At 47.0% G+C, this 20,355-nt stretch overlaps 1 protein-coding gene across 5 annotated transcripts in view; it reads left to right on the top strand.

The window, feature by feature from the left end:
• LOC8037145 (CUGBP Elav-like family member 4) overlaps positions 1-20,355 on the top strand; it is a 279,808-nt gene that overhangs the window by 214,810 nt on the left and 44,643 nt on the right. For 3 of the 5 annotated variants that reach the window (XM_040502100.2, XM_029968173.4, XM_029968174.4), the window contains exons 4-6: positions 527-606; positions 16,624-16,767; positions 20,108-20,218. In XM_040502100.2, the coding sequence (XP_040358034.1) occupies positions 527-606; positions 16,624-16,767; positions 20,108-20,218 (335 nt within the window). The remainder of the gene's footprint in view (positions 1-526; positions 607-16,623; positions 16,768-20,107; positions 20,219-20,355) is intronic. The other 2 variants (XM_040502101.1, XM_040502102.2) reach the window with 1 other exon arrangement.

The following is a 20,355-nucleotide window of genomic DNA, read 5'->3' as shown; positions in this document are numbered from 1 at the left end:
CCTGGAAAAGTAATGAGAATATTTTGTTTTTCGTTATTCTTTGCGTGGTGCCATCTATGCGGAGCACCACGAACCTTCCTAAAGCGGGGACACAATCAGGTCGTCCAATCAGCTGACATATCTTCACCTACCTATCTTACACCCTGCTCTCGGTGATGTGCGGCACGTCGAACATTGCACGTTGGTCTAGACCAGGGGTCACTTTCTGGCGAAGGGGCCGCATCAGTGGTCGGTCGCCTCATCGAGGGTCGAAATATGAATATAAAATCGTAAAACTAAATAAATAACACTCGTCTTTCTTCCACCTCCGTGTGCGCATTTGGTGCGAGACGCGGTGCCGATCCTTTATTTCTTATTTTTGAGCCAGTAGTTGTCAGGGTTTGGAGAACAGTCGTCCAGAACATGCGCGCATGGTCCGCTTTCTCGAATGCCGAGGGACGCCCGGCGCAATGTCCATGTCCGCCTTGGGGCCGTTTGGGGAAGAGAGCTCTAGATCTGACGCCAGGTCCGTCTCTCTTGCCTGCAGGTTGTGCATTTGTCAAGTTCAGCGCCCACACCGAAGCCCAGGCAGCCATCAACGCCCTGCACGGTAGCCAAACAATGCCGGTGAGTGTTGAAACGCCTCCGCTTGCAGGCTACACGTGTCTTGGTGTCTCGCTCTACGGGAGACGGCGGAAAAGTTGGCCCAGGCATTATTTTTCCCCGTTTTCTTCTTGTCGAAGATGAGAACGATCTAAGGGATACGGACAGACTTCGCGTCTTGGCAAACTACCTCCCCACCCCTTGCACGCTGGTAGTAATCCGATCGAACGCCGCCCGAGTGACGCCGGCATATAGTAAGTTAAGTTTGCAATTGTCCTGGAGGTTTATTTTCCGGGACGGAGGAAATGCCTCGCAAAAAGCACAGAAGCCGACACAACTCGAGGTCGAGGAGCGTTCTACCATACCAGTGGCATCGGAAGAGGAAAAACGGGGAAGGGGGGCTCCGGCGCCTTTTCTTCCCCCCCCCCCCCTTTCCAGATATTTCGGACTGTTAAAGAAAATGATACGGGGAAAGAGGGCGTGGTCGAGCTTATTTTAATCTGAATTTATTTATGCATATGTATAGCTACTGTGGCTCTTCACCGTATAAAAGATCGCGTAGATTGTCATTGTCGGAAACTCGTTGTCAGAAGGCACTACTTGTCACATGCTTAGTGGTTCGGAAGTTCAAAGCTATGTCTTTTCGACCTAAATAATTGGGTCAATAATAAAAAAATAAAAAATAAACATAACAATAAATGCGGAAATAAAAAACTGGAGAAAAAAAAAAAAACTATCAGAAACCCGCCTCAAGTGTTGTATTCTTGCATATTCAGAGGCTCAGAACTTCGAAACGAGCTTCTCCTGCCAAAATGTGTGCAGGCACCAAACGTAAAGTAAAAACAAGCCCCAAAAACAAGCCCCAAAAACGTAAAGTAAAAAAAAAATGTTTTTTTTTTTTTTTGTTGACGTGCTGAACTTGAGCAATATTAGAAATCTTCTTCCATGAGTTAATTTATTTCTTAACGTGAAAAACAATAAATATATTATTTTGTATTCTGCAGATGGCAGTAATATGTTCTGTCTGTGGTGTTAATTTAAATGCGATACCTCAAACAACTTAGACGAAAAAAAATACCAAGTGTAGGGCATAATTGCCCGTAGATACATGGTTGGTGGATGATTGGACATTTCTTCGAAACTCATCTTGAATAACAATAATCACATCTTAAGACGACACTTACCTAGGCTAGGCATAGATCATTCTGTAAAAGTTTAACATCTCTACCATAAATAGCTCGGCTATAGCGCGCTTCAAATATGGCACAAACGACAATCGTCAAAAACACGGCGTCCTTCCACGCCCCTTCGGGAATTTATTTCTTTAAAACTAAGCATGCCAGAATATTGAAATAAACGGTATTGTCTTTCGTAACGAACGCAGCACCGCATGTAAAAATTCGAGAGAAAAGAAATGACGAATGTACCTCACTACTTCAATTCAAATGAAACTCTCCGCAGGTCTTTCGAAGTTCGACAAACGTCAAACTTTTACTCTAAGAGTTCGAAGTTCGTCGAACTTTTGACTTTTTAGGGTTCGAAAGTTTGAAACGTTTCGAATTATTTTGATAAATAAGTTCGAGAGATAAAAACTTACCGATTTCCTTAGCGTAGGAAGTTCGAAAAGCTTCGAAATTTTTAGTGCAAGAAAATCGAAAGTTTGAAAACCATCGAATTTTTTTGTCTATCAAGTTCGAAAGTTCGACAAGCATCGAATTTTGCAGCGTAATAGGTTCGAAAGTTCGAAAAGGATCAAATTTTTTAGTGTAATAAGGTTGACGGTTCGAAAAGCGTCGAACTTCTTAGTTGAACAAGGTCGAAAATTCGACTTGCGTCAAATTTTACAATATAGAAAGGTCCAAAATTCTAAATCTTTCGAGCCGCTTGATTCGATCATCGAAACTTCGGTTCAAAAAACGTTCGCGGCATCCCTAATTTTCATAATACAGAGAACATTAGGCATGTATTACAATTGTCTCTTAGATGCGAGAGCAGTTCGCACCTAAGTTGATTTAGCTCTGAGCAAAGAAAAAGCTCTAAAGGCGAGATTCATGCTTTGAAAGGGTGCACCGAGCACGTGCGCTTGTTCACTGGAAGAGTAGTTCAGCGAGATACTCGCATGTGTTGGGCTGTTGAAAGCGCGCACTAGGATATGGAATGGTAAACGTTGGAATCTGTCCAAAGCAGGCCCTCAAACTTCAACGTCCTATCCTTCGCGATCGATTCTGCGTATTTTGCGTATCGATAGTGCGCACAAGTGTGAGGGCCTGCTTTGGACATATTCCAACGTTTACCATTCCATACCCTCGTGCGCGATCTCAACAGCCCAACACACGCGAGTTTCTCCCTTTACGTAAAAAGAAACCACGTGCCATACGCCAAAACATTGAAAATAACACCGGCCAGAAGCCCTTATTTGGAATGGTTCATATCCTTAGATAACATCAGGGGCCCTAATCTACACGGCAGGACTGGGACATAACAGCCTGCTGCGATTGGTCAGTGGTGGGGAACTGTCCGATCCCAGCTGGTGTCGATATTCCGGCTCTGGTGCTGCCGTGAGGGACCCAGGAATATCCACCGCCGCTTCAAAGTGCCGAGTATAACTTCCACATTCAGTTTAGCAGGTGCAAATCTTCGTTGGATTTCCTGAACGGTTGACTCCTTGCAACAAAGGACACGCCCTTTGTAAGCCTCGACGACTGTGGTGCCAACTGTTGGCGCGCATGAGAGAAGGGGACGAGAGTTGGACTCCATCTGAGCCTTCTTACTCCGTGGCCAACACTGCCACGCAAGCTCCAGTAGAACATGAAACTCTTTATAAGAGGACGTGATGCTCACGTGATTCCAAGTGAGAAATTGAAAGAAAACCGAGCTACCGCCAAAAATAATATATGAATAACCTGGAACATCTAGCACAGGGGGAAAGCTCGGGCTCTGACGAATAAAATCCGGGCGAAACAAATCGCGACCGATCGAAACAAGGCAGGAAAAATTTCGTTTGTAAATAGCGGCACGGTTAACAAAATATTATTGGAAGCTCCCTACCAAAGCAGTCTGCCACGGGAGGTTTGTGGCTTGCGTTTCAGTAACATCTAGCAATTGCCAGAAATCCCAGGCCACGTGCATAGCAAATTAGCTTGATTCAGTTGGTTCCTCGTTGCTAAATTGAGAGATTCGAGTACAATCTAAAGTAATTTTTCGTCTTCAAGATCAACACGTTGAGCTACATCGAGCTTCATCTTAATTTCACGTGTCTCTATTCCTCTGGCCTTCCTTTCCTCTCTCCATATTTAATTTCCCGAGTTTCGTGTAGTTGGATAAGATAGCCTGCCTGGAATGACTCTGCCCACATTGCTCAGCACCATATGGCACCACGCTTTCTGCACGCTGAGGCTCCCTTCTGAGCCATCGTTGAGGCTACACATTAAAAAAAAGCGGCACTTCAATTGAGCAGAGAAGAACGTCGGTAAGAACTTGGTTCGTTGGAAGTTTGTCGAAGGAGTTGAGCTCGACTTGACTGCCGGCCAGCAAGCTGCCTTGGTCACCGTCACCAAAAATGCTTTTATTCGGACAAACTTCTATAAGGGAGGAGCGAAAGGCGCGCCGCCCCATGCCCCTCCGGTTCATACGGCGAACAACCTTTAGGCTAGGTTCGCAGCGGCTGCCGTTGCGCGACCCAACAAAGGATGCGCCTTGTAAGCGGGCCGCGGTCGTCGGCCCAGCGCACAAAGACGGCCTAAGGACGCGCCTTCACCAGCCTCAGGGGACCAAGCCTGGCGGGCGTCGTGACGTGTCGCTTTGTGGAGAGAAAATCTCCCTGAGACCCTGGGCAAACTTTGCGGGTCTCGAGCCCACTTAGCGACACTCGCCGAAAGCTTGGCCGGCTCCTGCTCGGAAGCCTCTCAAAAGATCTGAGTGATGGGAGCAGGCGGCGCTTGTCAGGCTCGGCGCCTGCCTCCCCTGCGCACTCGCTAGTCGTCCGATCCGACCAAGCGTCGGGAGCCTTCATCAAATTAGCTCCCACCAAGAGAACACTTTCCGGTCACGCCAAAATCGCTTTGCTAGCCCCACGTGTCGGCCGGAATAGCCGGTCGCCTGGAGTGCCATCTCAACGGATTTTTTTGTCTTTAAATGAAAGCGGAGCGAATATCTTAATTGTTCCACCTTTGCGCCTTGGTATGCCAGGCTTGCCGACTGAAAGCTGGAAGCGATCTGAACAACGCGCTATTGGGGTTTTCTCCGAAGCTCCCGACATTTCGTTCAAATCGTGCAATGTTGAACGGGTACACCGTGCAAAAAAGTTCGCAACAAAAAAACGTCGGCTTATGTTTGTTAAGTTCGCACATTTTAAAGATAAGCAATTTCTTATATAATCCAGCTAAACTAAAAGGAAAGAAGGTTCCTTTTCGTTTTCTTTCAGTTCTCGGAATCGGTTCGTTTTGCTCACAGTAAGCTTTTTCCTTTTTTGGACGAAAGGAAGAGGCCCCTTTTCCTATAATAAATGTTACTTTTAAATATAATAAGAAGTATACATCTGTCAAAGATATACATAGATAACAACGATGAATCCGCACACTACTCCTTCTTCCACGGGAAATGCAAATACTCTACATGCGTTCACGTTTCCGAGCATACGCAGCCTCTTGCCAAGAAACAATGATCTCAAAGTCTTGTCTACGATTTCAACTCAGACATCGTCACGCTAACTGAAACATGTCTGAAACCAGGCATCAGCGATAACGAAGTCTTTTTCTGTCCTACGTGAAATGTATTATGTACCGACGCAGCCGAGGACTAGCTTGGGCTCCGGTGTCGAAAGCCACGTTCCTGCGTGTGCTTAAACTGCCTTGTTTCCCCGTTGACTATTCTCGCGTTGAGCATCCGCGAGACTTTGTGCAGCTGACAGTGGTTCCTGCTTGGTCTATGTTGATATGGGCCTTCCGCAAAGCTGTCACCCGCGCCGTGGAAGGCTCGCGCGAGAGCGCGGTAGTCAAGGCGTGTAGGCGTTTGTCGAGCCTCTTTCCCTCACGCCGACTGAAGATGCGGGGAAGAACCGCTTCAGGGACTTGCGCAGCCGAAAGCCGTTCGGCGCTCGAAACGGCGCAAAGTCAAAGCGCTCCTTTGCTTGCCAGGTCCAAACTGCGAGCGGATCTCTTTTACAGAAAAGTCATCGACGTCAGCAAAATTCATCGCGTCGTTCTTAGAAGGCTTTTCATTCCAGGAGGACAAAGATTCTCCGATTTCTACTCAATCACTCTTGGTGTCCTTTCGAAAAAAAAAAAAAAAAAAGTACGAATGCCTTGACAATCACACTGTTTGTTTTTAAATGCATCAGCGTTAATTCTCCTGATGCATGCTGCCGTCTTTGGTTTGAAATGGTCTGTTTTCGTAAGGCCGCGTTCGTTCGCTCGTTCGATCCACTTTCCTTCTTACGTAAGTGGGAAGAACCGTCGCGCACGCTTCCAATGTAGCACGAAACAAAGGGCTTCATTTCTAGTAGTAGAAAGAGCCGATAACAGCTCTCGCTGTTCCCAATTAAACAGCTGGAAAATTGGGACACCGTGACCTAAAACAACCACGCAGCACTTCATAACAACGCCGAAACTACGTATATTACACCGGGTATGTTTAATTAAAGGCTCACTAAATAGAATTTCAAATTTTTTTTTAATTAGTTGATCTGCAATTACCAGAAGCCCCAGGAGACTAAGTAGCCATGCGCTGGTGAAATCGTTGCGACGGCGTTTCCCTGTTTGCCTGATTCACATAATGAACAGCAGGTTAGCTGTCGAACCGCGAGGCTAGACTGATCACTTCTTTTTTGAACACGAACGACGTTTAATTAAATGTCGGGGCGTGGGTGTTCTACCCTTCTCGTAGGCACACCTACTAGTCCGACAGTGATCGATTCTCGGTGCTTTCTCTTGTTTCCAATGTATAAGGGTTTACCGTGAGGTTTTCCTGATCCACTTCCGATCACCTTGGCGTCGTTTAATTGTCAAGGCGTGTACTGCGTCGTCTCACGGATATTTTAAAATTCACTCGCTGATGAACGTTTGCTTAGAAGGGAAAACGAACACATGGGTGCTTGAAGGGCCTCAACAGTAAAACCATTGTTTTAATTAAATATTCTCTCCATAATATTTTGCACGGTTCAGGAGACTCGATAGCTCGCGGAACTTGCGCATATAATGACTTGTTTTGCTGTTTCTAGCACGCGAACACCGTTAACATTCCCTGTTTGGCGACCGCGTCATGAACGGCGCAGGCGCCCCCTCAAAGTCAGGCTGCACCCTCTCTTCCTGCATATAGGCACTCCGACGATTAATTTTACGAAGAACAATAACAACGACACAAACGGAATTTAATGCAACGAGTGTGAAAGTCATCCAAGTTTCACAAATGACATTTCGGTTTGCCGCTAGTTCAGGAAAGGATTCGAATTATTTCTTTCGCAACGACAAAACAAAAAAAAAAAAAAAAGTAATATTGCTGCTTTTATGTAGTCTGGTTGGAGTGCTTCGAAAAACGAACGAGTGCTGTTGGCATCGGCTTTTGAGACTGAATTCCGAAGCCAAGTGGGCCGGGGCGTAATTGCTCGGTTTTTAGTCCGGACAGCTCGTTTGGAGAAGCTGAAAACACTCGAAGCGGTTGAGGCAGGCGTCCGACCTCAAAGGCGGCGTTCTCTGGCGGCGGAACCAATTTGTCGGACGTGGGCGCGTCAAGCGCTGCTGCTGCTTCCGAGGAGGAATCGAACGGCCCGTAATTACTCTCGCGCGGAGGGAGGGAGCGTGCCCCGAGCACGGCCAGGTCAGTCCCCGTTAGGAACCGCCGATAAATCAGGCCTGTCGAGGACAGCTGATGCTGGCTTTCACTCGTCGCCGCCAGATGCCCTCAGTTTACCCCCGGTTGTTATGCTCCCGCTGTGACTGGCCGAAATGGGAAGGGCCGAAACGCCGGTATACATGCGCCGTTCCGAGAGCCGGTCAGGACCGCGCTGGCAGGGTGTTCGCGCGCTCGACGCTACGCTCGCTCTGAAGTTCGGACGCAGCCGTTATCTCATAACTGTGCTCATGGACTGGACCCGATATTTGGCACATCCGAGTCCAGAATAGTTGTCAGCACAACAAACATTAGCGGACGCTGTACACCTCCGCTGTACACAAACTGTCCGCAGCGCCCCAAGACGACTTCGAACAGCAATGGTAGGTCTTGTTTCGGCCCGTTGAGTGAACCGGGAGAGCTCCAATGGTCTCGACGGCCAAACCGGTCGACCCTCTGTTGCTGTTCAGAAGGCACGTCCTCTGGGCTGGGCTTCTTCTCGTCCTTCTCACTGGCTGAGCCGATTAAAAAGAGCCAATTAGCATTGTTCTATTTGCACCGTGGGTTACGGTGTACACAAAGTGGCTTCTGGGCGTCCAGACTATTTCCGAAAGCGGAGACAACCACTGAAGCCCACCGTACGAAATTAAAAACGTAATAGCGAAGCTCGAAACATATCGCCCCCGAAATCGGTGAGCGGATGGTTCTTTAAATGCGACAGCGTGTTTACACCGTCTTGTACAGCCTGATTGTTTTTATTGTTATAATTATCTTCATTATTATTTAACTTTATCAACTGCTGTCGACGCCATTTTGAGAACGTCAACGTCCTTAATTTGTTCTCATATAAAAAGAAATCAGAAATGGTTTTATTTATCAGTCCAGATACTACGAACGCCCTCCTCCGACCTACCGATGGATTTTATAAAGCGATAGGCGTTATGGGTTCTTCCCATTACTGGAAATGATGTCAGTTCTAGTTGTAGTTAATGCGTTGTGTTTGGCGTAGGGCGTCCGTCGTCGACATTGCCAACCGCTTGAAAAACATTACCCGTCGCTCTCGGGGTTTGATCCTGGAATCGCTGCGCCATAACATTGCGCCATAGGTCTGCATGACGTAATGCGATGAGCGTAAACAGAACAGCCGCATTAGGGAGTTTCAGGGAATCGTTTTAGAGCGCAGCTCTTAGGCGCCCGTTTCCGGCTTGAGCGGCGTCGCCGTCGCCGTCGCCGTCGCCGTCGGCGTAACCGCGCGGTGCATTATGCGGAAAAATTTCCGCATAATGCCCGTTTCCGCTAAATGTAGCGGAAAAATTTCCCCGCTATATCTAGCTGAAAATTTCTCTGGGGGGTCACGTGACCCCCTCCCTAAGGTCACGTGACCTCGGGGGAGAGCAGGGGGGTCACGTGACCACACCCCCATGTCACGTGCCCTCCCCCGAGAACCCGTAACCCTCAGTACCCTTCCCTCCTCCTCCTCAAGAGCTGCGCTCTAATTCGGCGTTACAGGGGGTTGTAAACGGCTTTCACTTTTTGCACATCCGATACGGTACGGTGGGCCGTCCGGTACAAACTACTCACGCGCTACCACAGAAGTCTCCCATATACGCTGTGCGTACTGAAGGGCCCATCGCACCGTATATCGGATGGGCCCTCCGATTCGGCAACGCTCCATTCAGTATCCACTTTTCTTGTCCTGCCCAGTCTGGAAAGCCCCAAGTTTACGAGGGTATCAGCACGCTATCTAGCTGATCTGAAAATTATAAAAACACGGACATTATTCTTTTCAACTTACGTCTCAGAAAAAAATGCAGTGCAAATTGCGGGGCAATTTTGTTACAAGTAAAACGTGTGGTGTCTACACCCTCGGTGCTCCTCAGCGGGTATACAGGCTGATTTCAGGAGCGGCCATGCTCTTTAAATCGACCGCGAAATTCGATTTCTTAACCTATCGCGCTGCGACTTCGTGCTGCGTTGCCCACAGACAGTGCTTTTTTTTTTTTTTGGTGTGTGAAATTTGCAAAGAGCGAACTTACCTGAGAAAAAAGTAAAGAAAGAAAAAGGCTTAGGTCCTATGGAAATACAGCGAAGCCACCGGTCTTCAAACAACACGGCGCCGTTTCGCACGGGAGACAAGAGACGGCGCAACGAACGCCGCCAACGAACGAGCATACGGCGCAGAGAGCCGGCGTCTTAAGCAGACAATCTTTTCGACTCAAAAGCGGCGCGCGTTCCGCAGGCGGCAACAGTCGCAGAAACAAAAACAGGCGCGGTAACAACAAGGAACTGCAGTTCCTTGTCTGCTAAAGACGCTCGCTCTCGGCGTCGTATGCTCGTTCGTTGGCGGCAGTTGGCGTCGTGACCGCTTGCGCCATCTCTTGTCTCCCGTGCGAAACGGTGCCGTGTTGTTTGAAGACCGGTGGCGTCGCTGCGTTTCCATAGGAGCTAAGCCTTTTTCTTTCTTTACTTTTTCCTCAGGTAAGTTCGCTCTTTGCAAATTTCTAAAAAAAAATCACCATATGTGGGCAACGCTGCACAAAGTCGTAGCGTGACAGGTTAAGAAACCGAATTTCGCGGTCGATTTAAAGAGCCTCTCGTCTCCTTGAATCACCCTGCAGTTTAGCGACTGGCATAATATGTCGCATATACACTTGATAGTAATTCCTGGAATGGAGATACCGGCGCCAGATTAGCGCCGGTATCTCCATTCTGGGCTAGCGCACACCAGCTCGGAGCACGTGAAGCGAAACCTCGCGCTGCAGAACCCAGAAACCTGGGTTCAACCCCCCCCCCCCCCCTCCCCGTTTCGATCTGATTGAGCGTCGTACCGGCGTGCGGTCGTGTATCACGACTGCGTGGTGCACGTTAAAGACCCCAGGCTAGCGGTTGTACTGCACTGGCTAAATATCTCATCTACAGCTGGGAGACTCGTCGCCCTTTGAGGCAGGCCAAGTTTTAGGCTGTATAAACATACACAAAACCCAATTTTTTTTTGCGTCATCAAGTCTTGCGAAGGAGAGATATTGATGGCTCCAAGCTTGCACAGTACACAATCAAACTTTTCACCGCCGATTCGAAGAAGTCGCATCATCAACATTGGCGCTCACTACTTGTAATCCTGAACCTGACCTTAAGAGTAGGAACTACAAAAGGACGTAACTGAACGCGTCTGCACACTATGAGCCCTAACACGAGCCTCTCCTTTGAAACTTTGTCATGGCCGCTCCTGAGTGCAGGGAACGGGAACCGTTGTAATTCGGGTACTTCTAGAATCATTATTTCGAAAATTCCACGCTCTGCTGTTCCTCGTCGTCGCTCACTTGGAACATTTCTAAGCACGGGCGTAGAAAAAAGGGGACGGGAAGGGGGCGATCCCCCCCCCCCCCCCCCTTTCAGGGTGGCGTCGAAAGAGGGGGCAAGGGGCGTAAAGCGGTAAAGGGGGGATGCGATCGCCCCAGCCCTCGTCGCCCCCACATCTCTCAAACACTACATACGTCACTACACACCCCGCTTGTGTGTAACCCGCTAGCGTTGTTGACAGTGGCGGAAGGTGAGCTGTAAAGCCGCGTACACAGCGCAAGGTTTCACAATATCACGAAGTTCAATCTTCCCCTCGATACGAAGCGAAGATTCTGGCCCCAAAGTTGTGAAACGTAACTTTGTCGTCACAAATAACTTTCACAAACGAAGATCTTGTGACGAGAAAGTTCGAAATATTCACACCGCGCCTAGGGACAACCTAGACAGCACTGACTCGAACGCGGCGTAGGGATGTAGGGGCTAGCTTGCGCGACTTCATCAAAGCAGTGCTCCGATAAAGCTCGCCTAGTCTTTGTGTTTCACAATCTCGCTGAAAAAAATTTAGGTGTGTGTATGTTTATACAGCCTAGAACTTAGTCTGCCTCAACGTGCGGCTTGTCTCTCAGCTGAAGATGAGAAATTGAGCCAGTGCAGTACAACCGCTAGCCTGGGGTTTTTAACGTGCACCACGCAGTAGTGGTACACTACTGGACGCGGCTACGAGGCTCATTCAGATCAAAACGGGCAGGGGCAGCACCTCCTAGACAGCAAAGCCTGCGCGTTATGTCACATGACGCCACGTCCTGAAGGCCGGCGCGGGAAACGAGCCCCAGCGCTCGCGTGGAGCTCCTTTCCTATCAAAGTCCCACGCGAACGCTGACGCAGCACTCGCATCCAATCAGTGCCCGTGCCGGCCTCTCGGACGAGACGTCCTGTGACGTACTGCACAGGCTTTAGAGCTGTCTAGCAGGTGCTGGCAGGGGTGGGGATTTAACCAAGGATCCTGGGTTCTGCATCGCGAGTTTCTGCTCCATGTGCTCCGAGCTGGACTCTAGAAAGAGCCCGAGCGTCTACTTTCCCGCACAACACTCCGAAAGCCAATTGCCGAAACATCTGTTTAGACTAAAAAACGCTGTCTGAGTCGTGAAATTAAGCAATCCAAGCATGGCATTTTGCGTTGCTTAATGTCACAGCTCAGACTGCGGTTTTTTGTCTAAACATATGTTTCGGCATCATCATTCACTGGGCTGCTTCCGTAAGTTGCGGTGATTGACTTTCTGAGCGTTTTACGCGAAAGTAGACGCATGGGCTTTTTTTTTTTTTTTTTTAGGGTGTGGTGTGCGCTAGCCCACTCGGCCATCAATCCCCCGATCTCGCTGGAATCCGAGCACCAAAAGTGTTTGGATGATTCACGTCTGCATGACGCCATCGTCGCGACAGTCCAAACAGCACGCTCTGTGAACTTCGGCCCCAACTTTGTGTTTGACGAGTTTAGCTACCCAGTCCTACATTGTTCGCGTGTCAATATTCAACGTATCAACCGCATTTGCGCAGTGTTTATCTGGGCGTCTCTACGGGAACGAACGAGATAAACGAATCTTTTTCTTCCGCCCAAAACAGGCCGCGTCGGACTCTGTCATTTATTTGCTCGTCAAATTGTTTCTCCTTTCATGCTTATACGCAATCAATCGAACCCTCTTCTTCGAATGGTGATACAAACCAGGCTATTTGATGTGCTACCGGGTTGTGTAGCGTCGACTTGCCCTGTGCGCAATGGACCATTGTCGAATTTTCTGAGATAGTAGTATCTGCATGTCGCTTTCTTTTTGTACATTTTTCCTTCAAATATCTGTCATCCGCATCGCGCAAAAGGTCGACGCAGGATCTCTTGGATGTTCTGATGCCTACACCCAAATTCCGGTCTATATACCGAAGTCTTAGGACAAGACGTATTAAAATGTGTTCAAAAAAACGTTGGTTCGGCCTGGGATTATAACATTCTTTCTTAAATTGCACAGTGAAGCCCTGCCAATAAAGATATTTTTAGAGAAAAGAGGAATGAACATTTCCTGGACGGGTAACTGTACGTTATGCAAACAACTAAAAATATTGAACACGTGTCGTTTTTCTTTTCTCTTTTAATTGCTGGGATACGTTTTTTTTATTGAGACGTGCTTTAGCGAACCATCAAAAAGGAACTCCCGTTATCACCATAGGGCATCCGGTTTTTAACGGTTGACAGTTTACCATTGCCACATACCAAACAAGCATGCTCTTGGGACTCCGTAGTATATGCAAAAGTAGGACGGCGGTCCGTCATGCGGACGTGGGCGCTCGCACCGTTCGTGACTACTTCTTTGAAAGTGTAAACCGGATTCGATGACGTTATAAGGTGATAAATAGTGACTTGGAGTGGTTGCCAGTTTGGGACGAATTGGCAACCTGAAAGTACTTTTAACCTTACTCATCGTGTATTAAACCAAAAGTCTAGGTGAGAGCCACTTCAACGTCACGTGTACCTGTCGTGATACGTTCATTCACTCATTCATTTATTTGTTTATTTTTTTGTGCTCATGAACAGCTTTCGCCTTTGTAATGATGCACAATTAAAATACAGGAAAAGGAAGAAAAATTCTACAGATTGACAAAAGGAAGCTTGAACGCTACGAAAAAATGGGCTAACATTTATAGATTTGTAAGAGAAAACTTGAACGCTGCAAAAGATGGGTTAAAAGCGTCAATGCAGGAAGCATCGAAAGTATTATACAAGGTCTGAATGCGTGTCATTGGGTAGGCTTGGAAGAATTGATCGACAAAAAATGGAAGAGAAATTTGCAAAAATCTTCTCGGAACATAAATATTTATCGCTGAAGTTAGGTCAGGGCAATCAATCACTGCGTAAAGGTTAATATCGTCACCGTTGTTTAGAGGTGCGCGAATAGTGATTTTTGAAACCGAATCGAATACGAATCGAATAATTGTGGCACAGAATCGAATGCGAATACGAATCGAACATGCTACTAAAGCTACTAAAGAAACTACTAAAGAAGCAGCTAAAGAAGAGTACATATTATACAATTATTTTATTGTTCTAAAATGATTCTTAAAGTCATTGTAGAAACGCAAGACTTGGCAATAAAGACTAGGGTTCAACGATATATAATTAGAGACAGAAGCTACTAAAATGTTGGAATGCTGAACACAATGTCACGGTGCACGCGAATGGTGAACATAATATCACAGTTCACGCGGAACTTAAAAAAGGGATCTTACGCCTTATCAGACTCCTTTTCACGATCCACACGTGAGTGAGATGAAACAGTACACTAGACATCTTTTCGCAGATCAGAAAATGAGGAGGTTTGTAATGTCACCTTGGAGGTACATATAGTACCCATGTAAAAAAAAACAAGTATTTCCAAATGTTCTGCAGCAAAAAAACTCCCGTCAGCTTGTCATAGTGTTTGAACACGTTGAGAACAGTCTCTCGCTTGCAACCTGGGTTGTGGGAATCGCCAGGTATCGTCGCCCCGCGCATTCGAGGGTCTTGGGCTTTTCTTTGCTTACAGTTTGCTTACAGTTTACAGAGGTAGTCGTAGACATGTTGCATTGGGGAACACGGTACATCATCCTTCCTTGACAATGCCAAGTAGTTCAGTACCTTCCATACTAAAGACTGCTCACTGGTTTGAGATTGCTGTTGGGAACAACTTCGTTTTGACGTGAGCTGTGTTGAGTCTGGTACATCCCGAAGCATTGTATTTAGTAGGAACTCTACATTCTCGTTTCCTTTCTTGTTGTAGCAGATGTCCTTGAATCGATGAGCAAGAAAGGTGACAAGGGCGCGAGGTTCGACTCAAGTGTGACTTCTATACACATGCGCGACAGGCTGCCCAGTTAGCTTCAGATGGGATGGTGATGGCTAAGGTATAAATTAAGGGCAGCACTGATTTTTTTTTCGGTTAATTCTGTTAATGCAGTACAAAAATTAAGTTATTAACTTCTTCAGTGATTAGAATTAGTTTCATTTGATTGTAACTGTTCCTAAAATTAAAAAAAAAAACATTTGCATAAATAGCCTTTTCTTTTACATCAATAATTAACTTTCTTTGATTTGAATCAGATTAATTTTATTTAAATTACCGTAGGTCGAAAAGAGCGATTCTCTACCACTAGATATGATTTTCAACATGGCGTATTGATTATTCATTTTGCCCGATTACTGATAGCAGTGAAGAAGAAAGAAGTGTTCTGAATGTAAAGCACAGTTTAATTAACATCTTGTATTGCTGTAATCCACGCAATACTAGAACCAAATCAGCTTAATTGTTATGTTAGCTTAATAACTTTTTTCATTTTATATATATATATATTTTTGCTTCTTACATGATTGGAATAGGACATTACTGCTTTCCGTTTATTCCTTTTCGCGTCCTGATTTTGTTGCAACAGAACTTTACGTAACCGACGAACGAAGTAAATGGTAGGAATCAGGCTGAACGCTCCGATGCGCTCGAAAGAGCACATTTTTCTTGTTTTTAACCTTATATAACTCTTTCTTACTCGATCATTATTTCATTTCTTTTTTAATTAAATCTAAACTAAATGCGCATAGAAAGTATCAAAATGATAAACAAGTGGTACATAAAAGTATGTTTTCTTGATCCGTAGGCGGGAAAGGTTTGATTTCAATCACCATAGTAAAACTGGTCCGATTTCATTCACGATTTAAATCCTCATTTAAATCACGTTTTAAATAGTATCGATCTCTATACTCCACGCTGGTGGAGATTGAAGCCTTGTACTAATTATGGTTTTGAATCGTTGCAGTACGCCTTGCCGTCGTTATTTATTGAACCTGAAGAATATCCCTGAACATCTTTGGGAAATCAAATAAGACGTTAACTAACATTGCAGTACAGACTATCTAATCTTCCACGTTTTGCCGGCAGTGTGTAGTGCAGTGTATTAAAATTGCTTTTCGCGTTGGGAGTTTCTATTACTGCAATGGTATGAGATGGTGGTTTTCGTGCTTCTCCTGCAGTTTTCGCAAGTATCTATTAGCGCAATAATGTGAGCATCTGTACTCGTGTATGTCCTTTTATCAAAGATTTCTTTTTGTCGCTTTGTTTACAATGTTACTTTTTTTGGGGGGCGGGGTGTGTCATGGACCTGGTCAAGCTGCAGCTTTGTGCCCGGGTTTCCTCCTTTTTGGACGAAATAAAAATGAAAGCTTCGTATTATTATTGAGTTGAACATTTTCGATCCCGTTCTCTTGGCGTAGAACGATCCCTAAACATGAATGTTACGGAGTAGCGAACGTTTCGAAAACCCCTCTGCTCGCACGTGGAAGTTTCCGCTGATAATGAATGCTGAGGGAGCTTGGAAAATCCCCAAACTATGCTTAGGTTTCAAGGTAAGCCTGCTACGTAACAGCGAAAAATGTGATGCGTCCAATGGCCGACCTCATTTTTGAAAATTAACTTTGCCCCTCGATTGCGATCATTGGCTCTCGAAGGGCTCTCCGGGAACCAGACGCGTGGAAACTTTTTACAGCGGAGCTGTTAAGGGCTAGTTTTCCCAGGATCGTGTCCGTCCTCAAATGACCTGATAACACATAACTCTGGGCAGCTACCGCCATCTATGAGCGACGGCGGCCACCAGACTTGCCGGTTGTCTGGTTGCCGCCGTCGTTCATAGATGGCGGCACCCTTTCGAGCCTTTCCACTTTGGCTTGCCGACTTGCGGCCGGCCACTACTTAATTCCCACCATTGTACAGCTTCGCTGGTCTTCCTTCTTCACCAGAGTGGAAAGGCTGACAGATTTTTCTTAGTGTTTCTTTGGGGTGATCTCTTTTGTTGGCAGGTTTGGTTATTCGTCGTGTAAACCAGGTGTGTCTCCTGTCTCGTGTGCAGGGGGCGTCGTCTAGCCTAGTTGTGAAGTTCGCGGACACGGAGAAAGAGCGGCAGCTGCGGCGGATGCAGCAGATGGCAGGCAACATGGGCCTCCTCAACCCGTTCATCTTCAACCAGTTCGGGGCCTACGGAGCGTACGCCCAGGTGAGCTCCCAGCAGTCCGTCGTCACGTATCCCTTATACGCAGGCTTTCCTGCTTTCCCTAACCACCGAAAAACCTCGAAATACGATCCCCAAGCGGGTTTTTATCAACATCGGAGAAAACCGAAGAGCCCCGAAGATCAGATGTATTTGATTAACGAAAACATACGCTCGCAAAAAGAAACCCTCTTCTGCAGTTTTTTTTTCTTTTTTAACATAAATTTGAGCAGTCACGTGTGTTTGTCAGACACGGATAATTCATTCCGAAGGGCACCGAAGTTAAAACAAAAGAAAACAAAAATAAGCCTAGAAAAAACAGCTTCGAATTTGAAGGGAAGACAACATCGCAAACCCCACAGAAATAGCGCAGTGCATTGGGCACCACGATGCACTCGAAACGCCATTCGTGAGGGATTTTGCGAAAAAACAGCCCCGAATTTAATTACTTGAGCCAATGAGAAGGGCAACCGGTTGCATGTATCCGAATGCCAGTGAAAAAACCTCTGAACCGAGGAGTCTCTGTCACAGAGACTCCTCGGTGTAGGTTCTTACGAGAGAGGCCATACTGGATGCCAGCTCGCTTCATTTTGGGCCCTCAGTTGAAGCTGCTAGCCTCTATTGGTGTTGCGATCTACATGGAGCGGCCGTAAGGACCAGCACATTGGGCAGGCCTCACGATATTTCAATTCCATTCGTACATCCATGAAATGGGGCACGCGAACATCGTTTTGCAGAAAGTGTGATGGCTCATTTTTAGAGCTTAATGCAGGGGTGGTAAAGTATCGGGTGTCTCAAATAGTGGCCAGGCTCTTTATATTGACCGCAAAATTCGGTTTCCTAACCTATCGCACTACGAGTTTGTGCAGCGTTGCCCACAGGTGGTGCATTTTGTCAATAAAATTTACAAAGAGCAAACTTACCTTAGAAAAACGTGAAGAAAGACAAAGGCTTAACTCCTATGGAAACCCAGCAAAGTCACTGGTCTTCAATCGATAGAGCGCCCTATTGTTTGAAAACCGGTGACTTCCCTGCGTTTCTATCAGAGTTAAGCCTTTTTCTTTTTTAAGTTATTCCTCGGGTAAGTTTGCTCTTTGCAAATTTTATAGGCAAAATGCACCTCCTGTGAGCAACGCTGCACAAACTCGTAGCGCGATAGGTTAAGAAACCGAATTGTGCGGTCGATTTAAAGAGCACGGCCACTAAATGAGACACCCGGTATAAAAAAATAAAACCAAATCGGCTGCCGTGCATTTTCTATGTCCTATACCAGCGTGTTCGTCGTCTACACACTGATTTGCGAACTCGCCCCCAAATCGCATACTGAACGCAAATACAACGAAACCTCCGTAGCAGAGACTGACGACGAGCAGGAGAATGGCGATAAGTAACCAGTTTAACGAAATTTACGGAGAAATCCCATATGAGGCCAAGCTCGCAAACCACTGCGCAGATGACGAACATGCCGTATACGAAATAAAAAATGCACGAACGCCGTTTTCACTCCGTGGTGTATTTTTTACCATCACTTAGTTGAGCTCTGAAAAGAAATATATGGATAATAAACTTGTAGCGAAAGGACGTTTGCGTGCCCAATTTCGAGTATGCACGCGCATTTAGAATTTGAATTTTGCGAGGCGTTCTAAATGTGCTGGCTCTTCTGGGCGCACCCTGAACATCTGACGCTGCTGCCTCGATCGCGGCCTACCGCTTTAACTTCTTCCCTCTTCTCGGGGCCAAGGGAAGGACGCACGCCAGATTTTGCCTTAAGTTTGTGGCTTTTCCGCTTCTGCAATGCCTCCAGTTAGAGGACTGTGCCACATGAAAAGAAGCGGCGATTAATCTTCGTCTTTTTAGACTCGTCAGCAGTCAGATGAAGTTATAGCCATACAAATACAGATTCAAAGAAAACAATTTAATGGGCCCTTATTGCGGGAATGCGCACATTTTACAGCTTAATTCACTCGAGCCCAAACAGCCACATTGCAAGCGCGTTTAGCATGCTTCAGACTCGAGCCGCCATATATCTTTGTTCCCACTGAGACGCCGAGCCACTGAAAAGGGCCAAGACAAACCGACCGTTGCCTTGGTGACACGAGCGCTGCGTTGTCTACAGAGGACTATCGCGTGACCACAGTGTGGATGGCAGAAGCGGAGTTAGGGCACTGCGCCCATCCACAGCTGCTTTCTTAAAACTCCGATGGTTTTCTTTGATCTACCCGAACTAGCTACATTTTTCAAATACTGTGGCTCTCCTCAGCATATCTAAATTCAGAATTGCCGTAGAGAAAAAGGCGAGTGAAGGTGATGTCGAAATCAACGCTCTCCGCGCTTTCTCGTGGCGTGGCGTCACATGCAAACCTTGAGGGTCGAGCAGACGGTTCAAAAAACGGTGGATTTCGCGAATTGTTACCATTCTGCTCGAGTAAGTGTCCACCGTCAAACTTCTTGTAACTCGTCTTAAACGAGTCATTATGCACAAATTACAACGCCCGTCGTCGCGTTTTCACTGTTGTCAGTAGAGCTCTTCAGACTAATATACAGCAAAAGAGCAGAGCTCTTCAGAAAGACAAACATAATTATTTAACTTCGCGAAAATTATTTATTTCGGCCTGTTTTTTTTTTTGGTTAAACGTTTACCTGTGTCTAGTAATGCGTGAAATGATTTCGACGCGAATTTTCGACTATAAAAATATCACCGGAGCTGTCCCAATTGGCATCTCCGAGACCCGTTTGACGACGTCTGCGTCGTTCCTCGTCCGTGACTATACCCAGACGAACTCTGTTACCGCTCCCGCGTGCACACACGCCGCCCGCGTAAGGGCGCACCGACAAGCCACCCTGCGAGGTGTCTCAGTGGCGCAGTACAATCAGTTAGACTCACCCACTAGGCAACAGCCCAAGGACGGGCACGCTGTTCGATCTGCTGGCCTCGCCTTTCGGAGGCTCGGTCTCAGTTCGGACGCGAGAGGCCCCGCGTTTGCAGAAAGCAAGTCGTCTGCTTCTTGCTCAGGTGTTGCGGTAACATCAGAACGACACCGTCTTCTGATTGGCTCTGGTTGAAGAATAGTGGGTAGACCTCAAAGCAAGCTGTTCGAGGTCTACCTACTATCCTTCAATGAGAACCAACCAGAACTCGGCGTTCAGACGCCACCAGAACCCCCCGCAAAAGGAGCAGACGAACTTTCGCTTCGCATTGAAAGGTTTTTGCGCGAGAGAAGGCTTAACGCGGTGCATGTGCGCGAGTGGTCAGTGTTTGTTTGGCGCCCGTTTCTGCGCAGAGTTGGAGCCGCGCTGTGCAGCTGGCCCGACCTCGACTATAGGCCGGCGTTTGGTGTCATTTCAGGCGTTTGACGGAGTCACTGATCTCTCACAACAGGAGCAGTTGCCAGCCAGCACCGGGGAACAAGCGCAGTATCTTCCGCATGTCGGACGAGCCCTGTACCACACTGCGACGGTAACTATGCCCCTCTCCGATGCAGGCACGCGCCGACAGCACAACCACGGTTGAGGAGAGCGCGATCGGTTCTCCCCGAGGGCGGATCCTTTCGAATTAGGCTTCGATGCGCATCTTCTGTGCACAAAATAGCCTGC

This window comes from Ixodes scapularis, unplaced genomic scaffold (genome assembly GCF_016920785.2).
Source record: "Ixodes scapularis isolate PalLabHiFi unplaced genomic scaffold, ASM1692078v2 PGA_scaffold0__279_contigs__length_252992795, whole genome shotgun sequence".
Lineage (NCBI taxonomy): Eukaryota > Metazoa > Arthropoda > Arachnida > Ixodida > Ixodidae > Ixodes > Ixodes scapularis.
The sequence above is the reverse complement of the archived record's forward strand: the minus strand, read 5'-3'. Positions and strand labels throughout refer to the sequence as shown.